The sequence below is a fragment of the Dipodomys merriami genome, unplaced genomic scaffold (genome assembly GCF_024711535.1).
Source record: "Dipodomys merriami isolate MVZ:Mamm:240054 unplaced genomic scaffold, mDipMer1.0.p SCAF_129, whole genome shotgun sequence".
NCBI lineage: Eukaryota > Metazoa > Chordata > Mammalia > Rodentia > Heteromyidae > Dipodomys > Dipodomys merriami.
In genome coordinates, this window is record NW_027202593.1 from 3,378,180 (window position 1) to 3,399,365 (window position 21,186).

A 21,186-nucleotide genomic window follows, 5' to 3' on the forward strand; every position below is an offset into this window, starting at 1 on the left:
TTCAAACGCCTTGGCTCCGTGGATCACTTCCCTCGTGCACAGGCTGCACCGGCGTGAGCACAGCCGTCGGCTGTGGCCACGGAACCGTCTTCCAGGGAGCCGGGTCTGGGCGCCGAGGCAGGCGGGCTCCACAGCCTCAGCGCCCGCCTCTCCCCACGCTGACTCCTCCGGCCAGGCCAGCATGCACCCTCCATCCACACCTGCCCGGCCCGCCACCGCCCACGAGCACGCGCACAGCCCCGGCAGGGAAGGGGACCACCGTACCTGGCGAGTGTCGGGGGGGAGAGCACAGCAGCACCACCCCCTGGCCGTCCCTCACGGAGACCGCGCTTCGCGTCCGGCCACTGAAATTTCCCAGATCTGTCAACAGAATACAGCATTTCAGTGCAAGGCAGAGGGGCTTGGAGAATCACTAACACATCTACTACTGTTTCAACATCACCCTGGCCACGCTTTTCTTTTTGCTTTGTTTCACAGTGAGAGGAATGCTTTATAAATCTGCATCATCCAACTTCAAATACCACAATTTGAGTGAATCTACAGGAATCACAGAAACACCGCATTCCTCAGTTCTAGTCACCGTGCATACCATTTGCTGGTCTAGGAAGAAACCCGTACAGCGTCTTCACACATTATTATTAACCGACCTTCCTCTCAGGAAAGCCCGCGTTCTCGGCCAGATGACGAGCAGAGGCCGCCCACTGCCTCCTGGGCGCCTGCTGGCTCGTCAGACCAGGCTGACGGCGTGTGGAGCGGCGGTTTCCTGACCTGGAGAGATGCGCACACTCCACAGTGCACAGAGAGGGCACAGAATGTTCTTTTCCTAAAAGAGTGGGTGGGAAGGCATACTACCTCACTTTAATCCAGCCTTCCTACACCCACCGTGTCTAGTCTGGGACTAGACATGGTGACAGAAAACATCCGGGCAGAAGGGCTCAGCTCTAGAGTCCGACTGGAAAACGCTGTCCATGAAGGAGGTGGTCTGGAGGGGGTAGTGTGTGATTTTATTTGATCTCGATTATCAATATGACCTTGATTAATAATCTAGGCCAAACATAGTACCACGCCCTTTCCTTGAGCTGGTTGGTGGCACAGATCTTAGTATTGCTTCTTGAAAAGATGTTTTGTTTTTTTTTTTAATAAACATTGTCTTGGAATTCTGTGCCTATAAAGTCACGTTTCCATGGTGACCAGCGGGTCACGCCTGCCACGGTGCTTCATTGTGAGGGATGTTTACAGCTTTTCATTGTTTCATCCTACAAAGAGTGTGTGTACAGCAATACAAGTTAGAGCTCTAATTTGATGAGGAAGCTAATCAAGATCATCTACTAGAGGGATGTAGAGGGGAAGCTGGCGAGTCTCCAGTGACCTCCGGGGAATCTCCGACGTGAACTTCTTCTGCAGGGGGCAGCGGGCTGACTTGCTGAGCTCCTGCTCAGATCTCCTCTCCAGTGGCCACAGCGATGGAGAAGCGGCAGGGAAGATGCGAAGCCCAAAACACAGCGGGGTTTATCGCTTGAGAAACGACTTGGGATTTTATATATAGCTCTGTGTTTCCTGGCAAACAAGTCGACTGTTACAGAGTCACAAAGCCAGGGTGATGCCCCCACAGCCTGCTGCCTGGGGTGAGATGCTGACTAGGCACTCAATTTCATGGTAAAAATCAAGCTCATTGATTTTCAATGGTAGATAGCCTACTGGCACTACTACTTTGATCTCTGTTACCAAACGTTCTGCGTGCCTCTTTGGGAACTTCATAAGTATGCACAGTTTTGTGCCTGAAGCCAACAAATAGGTGACTCATGAATTTATCCACTACCCAGATCCGTTGATTGTGAGAGACAGGAGCACGCAGCCTGCCTGAGTCCTAGCTTATCCGTCTTTGCCTTACTCCAGTTGCAACAAGGACGCTTGTGTGTGGAACGAGGCCGTGGGTGCGACCGCTGGAGCGTCTGCTGTCCTCACTGGATTGACTGTCTGCTTTATCCTCATCGGACTAATGAATTCCAGGACCGTACTTGGTACTGGTGTATAATATTCTCATTGCTTAGGAACTAGACACACACAGAAAGACCTTTACAGAGTAACTGTGACCTGAACTGTGTTTTGAGCTCACAATGCCCTGGAAGATCACACGCGGCTGCAATTGCTTTATTTTGTATCGGCTACGCACACAAGCACAATTAAGACACTGTTGTGGAATTGTCTCTGTGTCATTGCCTAGGAACTCCAGCAGCAAAAACACACAAAAAATGCTTTTCAATTACAAGTAGACCTTTTGTCTTTCATAAAGTCATACAGAGAAATAATAAAACAGCATTCTTTTGAGAAAAATAGACCTGGGGCATGGTTCTGGTGGTAGAGCCCCTGCCTAGCACGTGCAAGGACCTGGGTTCGATCTTCAGTACGAAGAAAAATGCAAGGAGAATGTGTTTCTTATTTAACTACTTCCCAGGAAAAAGTGAAACTCACTAGAGAAAATGCAAAAGGGGCCTTTGCCACCAACAAAATTCTGGTTGATGAAAGCCAGAATTATTTGCATGAAATGGTTGGAGTGAGCTGGGCTCCGTCAATGGGGAGGACACAGAAAGAGAGAGCATTTACATCTGGGTGTGAACAGAAAGCTGACTTTCTTTTGTTAACCAGCCAGTATTTTGTATATGTTGCACCTCGGTTATAAAGTAGTGACATCATCAAAATATTCCTGATAGATTAGTGTGCATTCCTACTGGTTAGAAAAATATAATCATGTTAAATGCCATATTGCCAACACCATGCATGTTGCTAACAATGTTAATATACAGGAGAACATAAGCGATCCTTTTTTGAGACACTCATTAGAGAACTAGGAAACTTCTGTAGAGATTCATGTATTTTGGGTGTTTATATTAATTTAGCATGCTATATATTTTTATATTAAGAAAATAAAAAACTTCCACAGGTGTGCGCTTTATTGACATTTATAGAAGGCAAAAATGGTATGTTCATATTTTCTGTTTGTGATTTGTCAAGAACCCAGGTAACAGTGTGAGGACTCCCAGCGCCTGGTGCGACTTATAAACTGGAACAAACTTCTCCTGAAATCCCTGTAAACCGAGTGACACAGAGGCGCGGAGTAGGCTGAAGGAGAACATTAGCGATCAAGGGTCAGAGGCCCATGCCTGGTCTTCGCTCTGACGCACATGCCGGTTTAACAGGGAGGCTGAATACAACCTCGGCTGATTACTGTTGCGCCTTTCACCGTGGACCAGTATTGTCCCGACGCATCTTCTGTGTCGTTCCTTCTCTTAAAACTACTGGTGGGAAGATCTTTCCTCCATTTGCAAACTAGATGAAACGTCTGTTCCTGACAGCGCACCTGCTGAGTGGCCAGCAGACAGGACACCTGCCCAGTGCTCGAGGCCGGCCCCGCCTGCGCGCTCTGGCCCCGAGGGCTCCTCGTCTTTTCCCATGCTTGCCAAGGTCCCCATAGCACTGCTAGACTCTCACCACTACCATCCGCTGTGTCCCGCTGTGTCCCCGTGTGCCCCTCTGTGTATCCCGCTGTGTGCCCCGCTGTGTCCCACTGTGTCCCGCTGTGTGTCCCCCTGTGTCCTGCTGTGTGCCCCGCTGTGGCCAGTATAGCTACCGGATGAACCGCGTATTTGTTTTAGGTAGCGCTCAGTCCCCTTTGACCTATACACACGATTGGTGGAAATTAACGATGCTGACATTCACAATAATGGATTTCTACGAATTTTAAACAAGCATCAGCAATGTGGAATCACAGCCCCTCCTCAGGAGCTGCCCCATGTGAGGAATCATAAACGCACACACATGGCTCAGCAGAGCACTAGACATTCCCCTTTCTGGCTGTGATTTTACAGGTTTGGAGCAGGAGTGTTGTCGTGGGTAGTCATTGTAATTCCTCTGCTGGAGCTCAGAGCATCGGCTCCCCCACGTGCTCCGCTCTCCAGGGCCCACAGTGTGGACGCAGCCCGCCGCGGCCGGCAGCTGCTGCCCACCAGGCGCGGAGTAGGTCTCCTTGGACCCCGCGCCGCCGGCAGGGCCACGCGGCGGCTGCACAAGCTGCCACAGCGCCCGATGAAGCGCAGCTGCTGCTAAATAACTGCCGCTGCGTTTAATTAAAGCTGGCCTGCTTCCTTACCTCAATTAATACCTTCATCGCTGGCCTCACTCTCCCCGAGTGATGGCATCTAATGAGGCATGGCACGCTCCTGACATACTTTATAGTTTTGCTTCCCAAAGTGACACTTGTTCTCTCTTCATATATCAAGCCCATGCTTGCTTGCGAGTGCACACACGCTCCCACACGTACACACACGTACACACACAGGCTGTGGTGTATGTGTAATCTGTCAGTCTCAAAAGCATTTCCATACCTAAACAAAGATGGCAATCCCTAGTAGTAGACAGTAATGTCCACTGGAAGTGTCCAGTGAAAAATGATTGCAAACAACTCACCATCTGTCAGGGAAGCAAACAATTTAACCTGTGGAGATTTAAAGTTATGTGCAGTATTACCTAAGATGGGTATATAAACACTCAAGTTTGCATGTTTGTAAAACTGAGCCAACAGGCAGCTCAAATATCATTCTCTTTAGATCCGTTTCTGGCATGAAGAAAGGATTTCATCAACTCTGAGAAACTTTTGGAGCATATTTACTTTAATTCAGAGCCAGACCTGCTGGTTTATTATTGTGCAATCGCTCTGGTAGTCACACAAAAGGAGCCTGAATGATATTCAGAGAAAGATTCTCTGAGAAGTATTGTGGAAACATTTCACTGCCTTTGTGACTTAAACTTTTAAATTACTTTGGGAGGGACAGCCGCCATTCCAGCAGTGGGTGTTTTGAGTTGGTATTTTCTGATTTAAACCACTTTCAATGGCCTCAGTATTTGAGATATTAATAAACAACATGCTACGGGTGCATAGGGGATGTCACAGCTCACAACTCTTTATCTTTCCTCTTCATCTGGGAGTGATGCCTAATTTAATACCAGCAAAGGCTGCTTGTGGCAGTGCATTCATATAGCCTCAGCATCCGGAGGCAGAAGCAGAACCTTGGCTTGGAGGGCAGATCGGGCTACAAAACCATTTAAAAGAGAACAAGGAAGAACACTGCAGGAGAGGGGATCTGGCCTGCCACCGGGGACGCACATCATGCTCAGGGAAGATCTCACACAGTGCAATCAATCTGGGTTTTGTTTACTTTTCATTCTTAAGGAGCAAAAGTCTGAAGTAAAACTGCTCTGAAAGCCGAGGCGCAGGCTCACAGAGGACGGCTTCCCTCTACCCAGCCGCCAGCGCACGGGGCCCGTGATCGTGAGGAAGGCCTTGGATTGCCCGCCCCTCTGTGTAATGCACGGACGCACGGACATCACTTACGTACAATGCACACATCTCTATAGTTTACACATCCGTAGAGTGTACGTATCTACATAATTTCTCTTAGCTCATGTAAAGATGAACGCTACATGGAAAAATATGCTGATACTACTTGACACGGCTACAAACAAACCTAAGTATAGTGAACAAACTCAGTTATACCTAGAAATAGTTTTTAAATGAAGGACACAGTGCTAGAAAGACAATCAGAGCAGTCATGAGCAGTGCGCCATGCCTGTGGCACCAGCTCCTCAGCGGGCCGGGAAGGAGAGCAGGCGGCCGAGGCCAGCTGGACACGGAGTTGAGACCCTCTGCACTAATACGAAGTTGCAGGTGTGCACCTGACATCTCTGCTGTGTGCAGGGACTGCTTTAACACCTAAGAATTGTTAGAAAGACATACATAAAAATCAACTCGTTCTTCATGGAGCATCAGAGATGAAATACAGAATTAATTTGTTTCTGTAGTTTGCAGCAGAGGAGCCTGTCCTGTGGTTCTGGTAAATTCCAAAGGCCGAAGGGTGAGCAGAGCACATGGCCACTGACCCAGCAGACCTCAGATCAGCAATGAAACGTGGAACACGCTGAATGGCCGGCTCTGCTGGACGGGCGGCTCTCACTGGACGGGCGGCTCTGCTGGACGGCTGGCTCTCGCTGGACGGGCGGCTCTGCTGGACGGGTGGCTCTCGCTGGACGGGCGGCTCTCGCTGGATGGGCGGCTCTGCTGGATGGGCGGCTCTGCTGGACGGGCGGCTCTCGCTGGACGGGCGGCTCTGCTGGACGGGCGGCTCTGCTGGACGGCTGGCTCTGCTGGACGGCTGGCTCTCGCTGGACGGGCGGCTCTCGCTGGACGGCTGGCTCTGCTGGACGGCTGGCTCTGCCCACTGCCGCAGGCCCCGCATGAGAGACGAGGTACCCGGCGGCAGGTTTTTAAACCACTGCTTCTTCTTTTAAGTTTTACAAAACTTGAGAAATTTCTGTTAGAAAGAACTTCAGAGTTGAGAATAAAGTTCCTCTTTGTATTCTAAAAGAAGGAACGTACTTTTCAGGTTAACTTCCAATGGGTATTAAAAATCCATATTAATGAAAATATGGAAAGGATTTCATTCCATGAACCTTTCAACTCCACTTAAAAACATCTATAATACCAAGGCATCTAATTACCACTCCTACAGTTCTATTTTTTTACCCTAGGAGTTCAGAGCAATTTACATAGTTAACACACTCTGACAGAGAAAAATCACTTAACGGCTCCAAGAAACTGAGGCCTAGTGGAGAAAGGAAGTCTGGTCAGCCCCGGCCCACGGTGCAGAGGAGTGGACATGGCTCACTGAGGCGCCCTGATGTTCCTCTGCTCCCTGCTGGGGCCCGGGAGGGCTGGGGCCCGCCGCTGATCCTGTGTGAACTCTCTTCTCTCTTCAGGGTTACTGAAAGGCTTGGCCACATTGAGAGAGCATATGTGGGAAGTTTTATAAAAGTGCTGCTGTCCTTCTAAGGTAGTCTCTGAGGGGTTATCCATGGCTCAGGAATAACCCAGCCAGACGTGAGAATGTCTCCCATGTACTGTGAAGTACGCTGCGTGTGCAAGTTTCCTGCTGCTTCTCTAGTCCCCTCCCTGCGCACACCCCGCCTCCAGCCTGAGGGGAGAGTTGGGCCCTGGGGCTGCTGCGGAGCAGAGCTCTGTGTGGAGGAGCGCTGGGGGAGGAGGCCAGGGGTCAGGACCAGATGCTCCCCCAGTCCCAGTGTCAGGGCCTAGCTGGCAGCCAGAAGCTGAGGTACCACCGCAGGGTGGCACCAGGAACGCACCCCACCACGCCCTGGGGTCCAGCGGGGTCCCTGAACAGCCTGGATGCCAGCAGAAATTCTAGGGATGCCGGGCGCCTGGGACAGAGACAGCGCACCGTGCTGGACATCTCTGCACAGGGACAGAGCTCAGCCCGCCCTGCTCCCCCAGGGCTGCGGCACCCCGGGGTGTTACAGCAGCTGGGAGGGGGGGAGAAGGGGGAGGGAGGGGAGAGATGGGAGGAGGGGAGGAGGGGAGGGAGGGAGGAAGCACACTTTGTATTTAAACTTTGCGTTCATTTTTTTGAGCCCAGAAATCACGTGCTAAACACACGGCATTTTGCTTTGTTTTTGATAATCATGCTTATGGAATGCTGGGTGTGCGCCGAGTGTCCACCCAAGGCCTGGCTCACACTTGAGAAGGACAGACCCACGCTCACAGCCTCTCGGTCACACCGTCTGTGTGGGTTATTACGAATGTGTGCAGCACACTTAGGACAAACAACGTGAGTGACCAGAGAGGCTTGCTCAAGGCAACAGGGCTGAGCTGAGGAGACGGGGCCTTGAGAACCCAAGAAGGGCACATCCCAGCTGGTTTGAGTGTTTTTAATTCCTTACTGTAATGGAAACCGATGACCTTCCTATTGCTCATCAGCAATAAGAGAAGCATATGGAAGTTATAATAAAACAAAATAGGAGAAAACAGATACTTCTGCTATTCTACTTCAGCTACAGAGTCTCCTAGTAATCAAAATTTCAGTCCAGATTCAATAAAATCCATGAACTAAATAAAAACCAAGTCAATACATGCACAGAATGTTCTCCATCCCAGGTTTGAAGTCAGGGCCGCACGTGCCCGGCAGGGGCTGCCACACGGCCGAGCGGACCCTGTGTTATACTCCTTAGTTGTGAAATAGTCGTTGTGTTTTAGTGACAGGCACTGCTACTCAGAAACCAGCTCCTATGTGGGATAAAGGAGAGGAACAGTCAGGGCGAAGAACTGGCAACACCCGGAACCAGCCTCATCCATCTTGGAAGACAGCAGAAACAGAAGTCACCCAGAGAAAATACGAAGTCGAGTGTGGTTGTCCCGAGGTTGGGCCGTGAGGAAGTGTGCCAGGGTGGCCAGAGGCAGACGTGTGTGTGTGTATGTGTATATGTGTCTATGTGTGTATGTGTGTATGTGCATATGTGTGTGTATGTGTGTATATGTATGTGTATGTGTGCGTATGTGCGTATATGTATGTGTGTGCATGTGTGTATGTGTATGTGTGCGCATGCGTGTGTATGTGTGTGTATGCGTATGTGTGTATGTGTGTGTGTGTATATGTGTGCGTATGTGCATGTGTGTATATGTATGTGTATGTGTGCGTATGTGTGCGTATGTGTGCGTATGTGTGCGCATGTGCATGTGTATGTGTGCATGTGTGCGCACATGTGTGTATGCATGTGTATATGTGTATATGTATGTGTATGTGTATGCGCATGTGTGCATGTATGCATATGTATGTGTATGTGTTTGTGTATATGTGTGTGTGTATGTGTGTGTATATGTGTGTATATGTATGTGTGTTTGCGTACACATGTGTGTATGTGTGTATGTGTGCGCATGTGTGTGTGTATGAAAGTGTGTGTGTGTATATGTGTGTGTGTGCGCATGTATGTGTGTATATGTATATGTGTGTATGTGTATGTATGTGTGTATATATGTGTGTGTGTGTAAAGCGTGTTGAGAATGTGGCACAGACACGTTAGCAGTGTCGCCCTGGGCTCTCCCTGTTCACACCTGAGCTGCCCCCTGAGGCGCGCTCTGTGCTGCCATACCTCACTGAAGCCTGTCTAGCAAACTTTGTGTTCCTTGGGTCAGGAGGTATGAAATTTCCTCCCAAATAGATGTTTCACGCTTCCGCATGGCAGGCTGTGGGTTTGTTTTATGTGTTGGAGTTGGTCACACAGTCACGGCGGTGGCGGTGCTGGCAGTGACAGAGGCTGCAGACAGTCTGGGCTCTCCCTGACGCAGAGGAGCCCCAGCGAAGTCGCCGACTTCCCCTCCCACTCCATGGCGCACTGTGTGCCACTTCATCTTACCAGTGAACTCAGAGTCACTTATAGGGACAGGGGAAGGCTTTGAATAGCTTCGATGATCTCTGCAGATGTCAGATAATGGGTAAACTACAGTAAGAAAAGAATATGGCACTCACAAGCATGTTTGCCTCGTGTTTGTTCAATATGTTCATTCATGTGGCACTAATCACAATCACGTTATGTGATATCATACACGCTCACATACATGCATGATGTATGAAGATGTATGGATAGATGTATGCAGAAAGAGAGGAAGAACCCTAGTGTGTATCGCGGCAATGTTAACAATTCATCAGGAACTAGTAATAACTTCAGTCACGAGATCTGATCAGAAGGAAACAATTCGACCTTCAGGTATCTATGCATACACCTCTTGAAAGAAAATCAACTTTACAGCCTGGTGCTGGTGATTCACGCCTGTAATCCTAGGCTCTTAGGAAACTAAAATCTGAGGATCAATGTTCAAAGTGTGCAAGACTCTTATCGTCAACTAACCATCATTAAAGCAGGAAGTGGAGCGTGGACCAAGTGGTGCACAGCCCTCAGGCCTGGGTTCAAGCTCCAGTATGGGCACAAAACTAAATGAATAATCAACTTTACATTTTACACAGTATTTTTTTCAGCTTTATTATTTTCTTTTCTCAGATTATAAACCGAAGGCTTAAGAGTAAAAAGAGAATGAAGTCAGCAAAGACGCTGTAAGGCTCTTCCCTTCGGTTTCCTGCCCGCTTGCTGTTTTGAGACGATGGGCGTGTAGGAAGCACACCTGCTGGTCCCCATGTGAAGCAATGTGGGAAAGTTTCCTGCTTCCATAAGCCAACGCGAATCCCAGAGTCAGGCTGACGATCAGTTTGGAAGGAGAAGAAAACCGTGTTTGGCTAAGTTACCGGCAAGTAAGACCAGCAATTATTTGTAGCTGAAGCACTGGATTGGGCTGGCTCTGCTGCATGCAGCTGAGCGGGGACCGTTGTAAGCGGCCCATGCTCATCCGTCTCTGTGGTCACTAAGAAGCAAGGGAGCTCCGTGTTTAAAGTCACGATTAGTTGTGAATCCAGCCGGCTGACCGTCGCCGTTGCTCTGAAGGCCAGTAATCCCGTAACGAGGGAGCCTGAGGTACCAGCTCACTGCCGCTCGGGCTGCCCCGTGGAAACAAAGCTATAACAACACAAGAGCCCGAGAGGGCTCGGAAATTATATTCCAAGCCTCAGGGAGGCAACAGCAGAAACAGAGCATTTCTATCAGATTATTTGGCAGTTGCATAAAACTTGCCAATTTTGAAATAATCCAGCCAACTGTCCACAGTCAGAGCCCTGCTGTGTCTGTGCTGAGAGTCATGTTAGCTCTACCTCCGCCGAGGTGGGTCCGGGGGCTGCCGGGGGCTGCGGGGCCGGAGCCTCCCTGCTCACTGCCCATGGGCCAACTCTGGCTCACTCGCCGTTTCCATGACGCTAAAGCAGAGCGCTGGAATCATCTTAGCCTCCCAAGGCCAGGGCGGCAAGGTGTACTGCAATCCACTCATGTTTTCAGACTTTAAGTGGGAGACGGTGTAATGGCTTTGGTGGACTTGTTTACTCCTCCACTTCCTAACGTGTTTTCCACCTGTCCCTAATTATACTGAAGGCTGTGTTTCAGATCTCACTGGCTCGCCCAGTGGGTTGGGAAGCCTCCGGAGTCCCGGTGGGCGGGGTGGGACTGGGACCAGGACGGTTGCATTTGCCTCTTGCCGTGGTTAGGAACATGGAGGCTACGACTCATCTCCACTAGCCCCACGGTTCCATGTTCTGTTAGTACAATCTCATCCACATAGAAACAGCAAAGCCTCTTCATCGGTCTGGACACAGCAGTGTCCATCTCTAGTCACAAAGCCACTCACAGTGCCTTTCGGGCTCCCTGGGCAAATGCAGGCACTGGTGCCCTTCCCCCCACTGCAGGGGCAAGACAGGGCGGGCAGGGCAGGCAGGGTGGGCAGGGCAGGCAGGGGGTGGGCAGGGGGTGGGCAGGGTGGGCAGGGGGTGGGCAGGGCAGGCAGGGTGGGCAGGGCAGGCAGGGGGTGGGCAGGGGGTGGGCAGGGTGGGCAGGGGGTGGGCAGGGCAGGCAGGGTGGGCAGGGGTGGGCAGGGCAGGCAGGGTGGGCAGGGCAGGCAGGGGGTGGGCAGGGGGTGGGCAGGGTGGGCAGGGGGTGGGCAGGGCGGGCAGGGGGTGGGCAGGACGGGCAGGGGGTGGGCAGGGCAGGCAGGGGTGGGCAGGGTGGGTAGAGCAGGCAGGGGTGGGCAGGGGGTGGGCAGGGGGTGGGCAGGGTGGGCAGGGCGGACAGGGGGTGGGCAGGGCGGGCAGGGGGTGGGCAGGGCGGGCAGAGGGTGGGCAGGGGGTGGGCAGGGCGGGCAGGGTGGGCAGGGCGGGCAGGGGGTGGGCAGGGGGTGGGCAGGGTGGGCAGGGGGTGGGCAGGGTGGGCAGGGTGGGCAGGGGGTGGGCAGGGCGGGCAGGGTGGGCAGGGGGTGGGCAGGGTGGGCAGGGCAGGCAGGGGTGGGCAGGGCGGGCAGGGGGTGGGCAGGGGGTAGGCAGGGAGGGCAGGGCGGGCAGGGGGTGGGCAGGGCAGGGTAGGGGGTGGGCAGGGCAGGGCAGGGAGGATAGGGAGACAGGGATTAGGCCGGACTGGCATTTTTGTCCACAGACAGCAACCTTATGCTAACAGTACTATGAACAAACCAGGAGGCTAAACTGCTTCAAACTTTCCAGAACATTTTAACTGTGACATTTTAAGAGCGAGCCCTGAGGGAGGAGGTGCCTTTTCTAATCATCTTTGCCACATAAATGTGAGTTTAATACGGTATGTGCAGAGGCCGAACAAGGTCTACCAAGTGGGAGAGGCTGCAGCATTCCCTTCATCGATCATCGATCGATTAGGTATCAGCCATTCCGTCAGGGGAGACCGCAGCTTCCTCATGATGAGCGTTGCTCTCGGGGTGAAGGAAGGGTTTTGTGGGGTGAGTAGGAGGCCCTGGGAGCCATGCTGCTTGGCTTCACAGTTCTTGCGTTGGCTTCTTCACTCGCTCTAAGGAAAGCTGTGTGGGAGCATGCAGGCCTGGAGCCCTGCTCGGCTCCACGCCCCGCCCAGAAAGCAGATCCCTGTGATCTACGTGACAGCTGCATCACTAATCATGGTTTCTGGAATCCTCTGGTTATGTGTGCATCCCAGGACTCCGTGCACCGCGCTACCTGAGCAGCCACGTGCTCCACGGATGTGCAGGAGTTGGCAAAGAGGAGCAGCGAGGACAGTGGGTACCACGTGTCCACGGAGCCTGCAGCAGCCACTCAGCAAGTCCTCAGACACCCCGGGAAGCAGCGTGGACGCAGCACCCAGCAGCGGCCAGGACAAAGCAAAGGCTTTCCTGGGTGACGTGTTCAGACCTCCCAGTTCCAAGCACAGGGCAGGCAGGCGAGCAGGCAGCAAAAAGAAAACATTTAAGTGGACAAGGAAATAAACGCTAATAACCTAGGAGAATAAAGCACTGCACCTAGGGAAACTGGAGTTAGAGATGGATAAAGACCCTGGAAGACGCTGCTGGCTGCGTCAGGCCCATGTTCTTTGGGAATGTGGAGAGACGCCCCCTCCGGGGTTCCAGCCCTGGAGGTGTCTGGAGGTGGGCGCCCCGTGAGCTCAGCACGGAGCCCCCGAGCATCACCGCGCTCACTCCCACGTCTCAATGCTGGTGACACGGAAGCCAGCAGCAAACCTCAAGCAGAGCTATTGCATTTAAAAATTACATATGAATGAGAACAGGAGCAGCTCTGTTTCATGGGCAGGAAAAATAAACCAAGCAAAACAGAACTTGCATCCATATGGCTAGTGTCTTAAATCGTCAAAAAATAATTAAAACAAGTGAAGCCAAAGCCGGCTGCAACCTGTAATCCCAGATTTAATGAGATGTAGAAAATGAAATAAACTAATCACACACCACTGTTAATTAATGGGATGTGAAATATTTCCAGGTGGCTTAGTCATAAAACTTTTTGTTTTATAGCTCAGACAGAAAGTTTTTGGTAATTTTGACATACATTTAATTTACTGTGGCTAATTTTGTATAATAATTTGACCTTTGTGCTTCACCGTAAATTATTTAAAATAGATATTTCTCAATTATTTATGTCAAATTATATTTGTATATGGTATCTTAATTTATAATACTCATTATACTCCTGAGATTACATATGTTATATTTAGAGGTTTATAAACAATAAAGCTGAGTTAAGAGGGAATGGCTTTAGTTTTTCACCATTAAGTATAATGCTGGCTGTAGGTTTGTCTATACAGCCTTTATTATATTGAGGAATGTTCCATGGATTCCTAATTTTTCCAGAACCTTCATCATAAAGGGGTGTTGGAGCTTGTCGAATGCTTTTTCTGCATCTATTGAGATAACCATGTGGTCCTTATCCTTGCTCTTGTTGATGTGATGAATTATATTAATTGAGTATATTGAACCAGCTTTGCATCCCTGAAATGAATCCTGTTTGATCGTGGTTTACGATTTTTTTTGGATGAATTGTTGAAGGCGATTGGCCAAAATTTTGTTGAGAAGTTTTGCATCAATGTTCATCAAAGAAATGGGTCTATAGTTCTCTTTCTTTGATGAGCCCCTGCCTGGTTTTGGGATGAGGGTTATGATGGCTTCATACAATGAGTTCGGTAGTGAGCTTTCTCTTTCAATTTCATTGAAGAGTTGGAGGAGTATTGGTGTGAGCTCTGCTTTGAATGCCTTGTAGAATTCCACTGTAAAACCATCTGGTCCTGGGCTTTTCTTAGATGGGAGGTCTCTCAGTGCTGTTTCTATTTCAATGCTTCATATGGGCCTGTTAAGATGATTTAACTCATCTTGGTTTAGTTTCGGCATGTCAATATTTGCTGGGAAAAGGCCCATTTCTGCCAGATTCTCAAACTTATTAGCATAAAGGTTTGAGAAGTATTCCCTTATAATGTTCTGAATCTTGGTTGTTTCTGTGGTGATGTTTCCATTCTCACCTCTGAGTTTATTTATTTTGGTGTGTTCTCTTCTTTTTCTGATAAGATTTGCTAAGGGTCTGTCAATTTTGTTAATTTTTTCGAAGAACCAACTCTTTGTTTTGTTGATTCTTTCTATGGTATTTTTTTTGCATTCTAATTCATTTAACTATGCCTCCATCAGAAAGAATGACATTGCCCCATTTGTTAGGAAATGGAAAGAGTTGGAAAAATTTACATTAAGTGAAGTAAGCCAGGCCCAAAGAAACATAGGTCCCATGGTTTCCCTTATTTGCAATAACTAGTATATGTCTGAGACAAGCAGAAAAGGTCAAATAAGTTGATGTTAGGTGAAATGAACCCCAAGTTAAGGACTCAAATGACTTTTCTTTCATGCGATTGTTTCTAACATATTTATAAGATGATTTCTTTGTTGCTTTGTATGTCCCTCCCCCATGGTATAACCCCTTCTTTCACTGTATTTAATGTTGATATAATTTGTGGAAGAGAAGGGAAAAAACAAATCATTTAAATAGGGATACAGGTGGACCCATTGCAACAATGAGATGTACAATTCGTTATGTCGAAAAACGACATTGGTGAGAGCGGAGAGTTGGGAAGGGATGAGAAGGGGAAACAAAGGAGGAGGCAACAATGCTTAATAAGAAATGTACTCATTATCTTGCCCATGTAATTGTAACCCCTCTATACAGTATTTTCACAATAAAAAGATAAAGCTTTTTTCTTGTAAAATTAAATAATTCAATTATGAGCTACATCTTAATTATAACATATAGATTATTTTTTTCACAAGCCTGTTGCTCTTTTGGCAATACCATATACATTTGGATTCTTCCAATGACTGTTGTTTATTCTTAAGAATTCAAATATTTGCCAGGTGCCAGGGGTTCACACCTGTTGTCCTACTCAGGAAGCTGAGATCTGAGGATCACAGTTCAAAGCCAGCCCAGCCAGTAAAAGTGAAGACTGTTATTTCCAATAAACCCCAAAGAGCAGGAACTGGAGCTGTGGTTCAAGTGTATAGAGCACTAGCATTGAGGAAAAGAGCTCGGGGACAGCACCTAGGCCTCAAGCTCAAGCCCTAGAACCAGCACAATAAAAAAGACAAAAAAGAATTTAAAAATCCTGTCCTAAACGCTCAGGCATGTGCAACCATGCAACGGAGGCCTACTAAGTAAGGTTGGTGTGCAAATTGCCTCCACAGACCAATGGAAGGCCCCCAGGGAGCCACGAGAGGCGGGTACTGGGCAGGGGTGGCAACGCTCGAGGCCGCTCAGTGAGTAAAGTTCTCAGAACCAAGAAACAGAAGCCGCTGACGGAGGCTGCCACGCTCAAAGCCCGAGCACCTGCTGGTTCTCATCTGAGGCTCACTTCCTTTTTTTTTTTGAGGCTCACTTCCTAACTTAATGCTTATTTATCTCATGCTAATGATCGGGCTTAGTATGGGAATATGGGAAACGTTCCTAACCGTGGGATACCTGGGACAGGACTCAGAGGCACAGAAGAGCTTCCACCGCCCTGCCTCACTGACACTCCCGAAACCTGAGCCACGCCCGCCGCATGCACATCCAGGGAAGAGAAGTGTGTCCCAGGTGAGGGAGGTGGGGGGAAGGCGGGGCAGGTGGCTGGGAGCTCGTGGTGTGATGCTATGAAGGAAGGCCCCCTGCGTCCAGTGCAGGGAGAACATGGCACGGGTGGGAAGGGGTGCTAGGCCTCCAGGGAAAGGAGAGGCCAGGTGGCCGGGGTCCGGGGCCTGGAGACGGGGGAGCGGCGCCTCCCACGCGGCCGGACAGGACCCCGGTGCGCCAGGGCCCCGCCACCCTGGCAGCGCCGCCTGCGGTCACTGGACACACACGAGGACGCAGGCTCTGACCCAGGCCAGGAGACCACGTGGCCGGAGCACGTGTCTCCTACATGAACTTCCCAGGAGCTGGAATCAGTCTCATCCCTGTTGGGCCAATGAGAGGACACGCCCTGATTTTTGTGGGCAAATCTGGATTTGCACCTAGGTTTTTGGCTTCAGAGAGTGCTGCCCAGGGTGAAATTGCTCCCTGAGGTAGGAGAAAACACTGCACAGGAAGCTCAGGCTGGGCAGGCGGGGCGGCCAGCGGGAGGTGCTGGGAGAGGACGGGCGGCCGGCCAGGGGAAGGCCCTCGCTGGGCAGGACGGCTTCGCAGTGAGTGCTGAGGAGAAGGCCTCGGGCAAAGCAGGGGTGCAGGCAGGGGCAAAACCGCCCAGGGAGGAAGAGGGAAGGGTGGGCCTTACCCCGAGAGCGGACATCCACCACCGAAGGGCCAGTGAAAGCCACTGTCTGGGAAGAGCTGTAATCAGAGACTAACTCTACACCTACTTGCGTTGTTTTAGGCTTGATTTACAAAATGATTTAGAAGTCAGAATGTTTTATGGAAGGAGGATGAACTGGATTTGTGGGGTTGAAGCAGAAACTCAAAAAGAAATATGATTAAAGATTAGAAGTCAGGAAAACATGGATTCATGAAATATGGATTTCTTATCCAGAAAAGTAATACTGAAAAAAACGAGAGTGCAGCACCTAGCTCACAATGATAAATATTTATGCAAAAGACCCAGAGACAGAAGGAGGAGAGAGGGAGAGAGAGGGAGAGCCAGGCAGAGACCTGACTGAGCGCAAGAGAAATCCCCCAACTCCAAAAAAATATCTATTTCCCTAGTAGAAAACAGAGATAGGGAAAGAACAACGGAAAGCAGCTGAGGAGTGGGTATAAAGAACAGGGCACGGCGGGAGAAAGGGCTTCAGGAAACGCTCTCAGTTGTTAGTCCTCCAGGGGAACGCGGCCTTCAGCAGAGAGCCTCCGGAAGGCCAGGTCAGCCAGCACCAACCAGACAGGCTGAATCAGAGCTGTCCCTGCAGGGTCGCTACGGGACAAAGGAGAATTCTGAACACCTTTGTGGTAGACAGGTGATCACAGGTTAGAGAGAGCTATCCTCCAACAATGCCGCAATAGGAATCTCACTTCTTCAGCAGGGATTTAGCCAAGGACTCTGATCGTGTTTCAATTAATTGAAAGGAGGTGCCAGTGACTCACACCTGTAATTGGAGTTTGAAGTCAGCCCAGGCAGAATAGTCTGTGAAACTCTTAACTCCAATTGATAAACCAAAATTCTACAAGCGAAACTGTGGTTCAAGTAGTAGAGCACCATCTTTGAGCAAAAAAGCTAACGGACAGCATCCATGCCCTGAGTTCAAGCCCAATACAAAAATTACCCCAAATATTCCTCATCTAAAGAATGAAGTACTCAATTGGATGTTAGAAAAGAGGTACAGTGGGTGAGATTATGTTGGTACTGGGTTACACTGTACATGGACTTTTGTATTATTTCCCCTATCCACACAGAAGGTTGTAGACAGGGGAAATAAGTCTACAAAAAGTCTGCATAAACTAGGACCCAAGAAAAGCAATTCTACTTTATAGTTCTACACGAAGATGATCCTTTACCTCCACGTCAGGGCCCAGGAGACAGACACACAGCTGTTCTGAGCGCACAGGCGCGGGCCCCGCTGGGCTGCCCACGGGCCTGCGGCAGACCTGCTTCCTCATTCCCAGTGCCTGTCTGTCCCTAGCGAGCTGGCGGGCTGTCACGGTTAGACAATGCTCCCACAACGCCTGTCCTTAGCTAGCTGCCGCTGTCCTGTATTTGACAACACTGAAGGAAAGCTCATTAGAAATGATCAGGCTTGTGAAGGCAAACAAGATTAGGTTGACAGTCTTTGTGTTTTATATTTAAATGCTCATTTAGCTTTATCCATGTTTTTAATACCATCATCCAGGTTATGTTAAGAAAATATCTACTACAAACAACTAGATTAATATTATACATTTTATGAGTACTTCCAAAAAAGAGCAAACTCAGACCATAAAATTTGAACTTCCGTTTAAGCTTATTTCCTAAATCCTAATTTTGAGCGTATGAAAGCACCTTTTAATGCTCCTAGCTGGTTTCAGCTTACGCTTGTAGCACTCACAGAGTGTCACTCAAGTGGCAGGGACTACGGTAAGCTTGATCCAAAGGAGGGTGTGTGGCTGTGCCCATTTGGCCTCACGGTGGGCGTGCTCTGGATGGACCTTGCTGTGCCGTGGGCTTGTCTCTGGCTTGACCTTGCTGTGCCCTGGGCATCATCCTGGTTTGACCTTGCTCTGGTTTGACCTTGCTGTGCCCTGGGCATGTCTCTGGTTTGACCTTGCTGTGCCGTGGGCATCATCCTGGTTTGACCTTGCTCTGGCTGGACCTTGCTGTGCCGTGGGCTTGTCTCTGGTTTGACCTTGCTGTGCCATGGGCATCACTCTGGCTTGACCTTGCTGTGCCGTGGGCATCATCCTGGTTTGACCTTGCTGTGCCGTGGGCTTGTCTCTGGCTTGACCTTGCTGTGCCCTGGGCATCATCCTGGTTTGACCTTGCTCTGGCTGGACCTTGCTGTGCCGTGGGCTTGTCTCTGGCTTGACCTTGCTGTGCCGTGGGCTTGTCTCTGGCTTGACCTTGCTGTGGGCATGGCTGTGGCACTCATCTTGGGACAGCGAGCTCTTGCTCGTGCTTTTCCAGGAACCTGAGAGCAAGGCTGCTGCTTGGTTTGCTCAGCTCCGTCCCTCTGTCCTGCAACTCAAGGAGGCCTCGCAACAGACGGGGGCATTCACTGTCCCGCGCCAAAGAGGGACAGTGCTAGAATTCTAGAACTGCACTCCTCCCCTCAGTCCAGCCGCAGGGAAGTCATCCTGCCAGACAGGTAAGGGCTGGTGCTCCTCCGTGACATCTCAGCCATCCTCAGGTACTTATCCAACACAAAGTTGTTACCAAGGGCATACAAAATAACAAATGTCAACATCTGTATTTATATGAATTGCATTCATTAATACTCTCACAACTGTTGCTGTACATTTTGAATATAGAAATATTACACCCATCTATTTAGGGTTAAATGATTTATGCAGCAAGATTAATTACCCTCATTTACCTATTTATATTCAAATTAAGTATGGTAAAAGATCCCTTACAATTCTGGGTTTTGTAATTGGTAAGATATTTTTAAGTAGTTTTTAAATTTTTTATTTATTTATTTATTTATTTTGGTCGGTTGTGGGGCCTGAACTCTGGGCCTGGGCGCTGTCCCTCAGCTCTTCAGCTCAAGGCTAGGGCTCTACCACTTGAGCCACATCGCCACTTCTGGTAAGATTTTTTTCTGTCTGAATTGTGTTGTTTATTTTGACTTTCTATGAATGTTTTAAGAGTGGCTGTGTGTTTTCCCTAAGGACAAATCAGAAAATTCAGAAAGTACTTATAGTAAACATAGGCTGGCAAATCTAGAATTGACACAAAGTAACAGATTTGAGGCCGCTCCATTTTCAAATGTGATATACTCTTAACAACTTGGTGCTGGTACTGGGCTAGAACGCAAGGCTTCATGCTCTTGTCTTTTTCTCTCATGGCTGGTGCGCTACCACTGGAGCTACAGCTCCACTTCCAGCTTTGTGTTGATTAAATGGAGATAGGAATTTCATTAACTTTCCTGTATGGACTGGCTTCAGACTGCAATCCTCCGGATCTCAGCCTCCTGAGTGGCTAGAATTACAGGTGTGAGCCACCAGTGCCTGGCTTTAACCACTTCATTTAAACGTTGTTTAAACCAAAACCATAAATAACACATTGAGTATGACCATAGTGACTGTTTTTTTTGGAAAGGAACATTTAAACATTTAAACTGTGTCTTCCTGTGAGTAGTCCATTTTATTTTTTTTTAAACCTGATTGTTTATGTATGTAAGAAAGAGATAAAACAATTATTTCACAGGCAAACGTGGTAACTTTACAGCTTATGGGCTCATCCTTGGCAGTGTGACTCCTTCCACTCAGATGAATATTCAAATGAGTTAATAAAGTTATTATGGACAAAGGCTCATAGACTAATGAAATAAAGCTCCGGATATACTATGGGGTTAGCAATTATCCAAATAATTTCATTACCTGTTAAACACTAGCAAAGTGTGGTTTCAAAGTCTAAGGTCAATTTTATTTTAGGAGGAAAAGTGAGGGAAAAGCCTGAGAAGTAATTTCTGAGTTTCGTATGGAAATGAAAGGTTAAATTAAAGGGCTTAAATACAAAGCCCATGAATCGTAATCTCTCAAAAGTTTAGGAGGTTATTTTAATCAACTGCTTCAGGAAAACTAATGGAATATTCTGGATCTAAATCATCTACATGCCCTGAAAAGCAGTATGTTCAAATTCAGATATGAACTATCAATTTACCAAGGATTGCTTATGAAGATATTTTTAAAGCAAGAGACATGAGCATGAGGAGATTTTCTTCTTGATTCATTTCATGTTTGACTTGCTGACATGAATTATTTCTAAAACTCCCAACTTTGGAGAAATTGCTCTGAGCTTTGAGTTTCTGAGGGTGGAGCGTGCAGTGCTCTGGGCCGCGTGGCCCTGAGCTGGCAGATGACAGCGCGCCCCGCAGTATGCTTGCTTGTCACTGGGCAAGGGAGGCGTTACACTCATGATACACACACACTCCAGGAATACAATATACTGCGTCAAGAGCAATCTTACTGATAACCAGTAACCAATCATCACTAGCAAGAGCATGCAGTTTCATGTGCATTTATGTCTTTCTGTATTAGAAAACAAGGTTGCCAACATAATTCCTCCTCATTAATTCTTACTATTCCCTTGTGAGGTATTTATGAATGCTAAACTACAGTATTAGTCGTAACTAATTGGAACCATTTTGATAAAAATCCACTTAGAACCTGGCAGACCCCCCACGGGCACACACTGAACCGTGCGTCAGGATGGCAGGGGGCAAGCGAGCTTCGGGTATTCAGATCGGTGGGCTGCTCAAATCAAAAGCAGATTTAAAAACTGATCGGTGAATTGAGT

The 21,186-nt window shown here is 48.8% G+C and overlaps 1 protein-coding gene across 1 annotated transcript in view; it reads right to left on the minus strand.

Moving 5' to 3' along the window:
* Nucleotides 1-21,186, minus strand: part of LOC138824468 (contactin-5-like) — a 356,854-nt gene that overhangs the window by 162,084 nt on the left and 173,584 nt on the right. Inside the window, exon 7 of the mRNA XM_070018361.1 lies at nucleotides 265-360. Coding sequence (XP_069874462.1) covers nucleotides 265-360 — 96 coding nt within the window. The remainder of the gene's footprint in view (nucleotides 1-264; nucleotides 361-21,186) is intronic.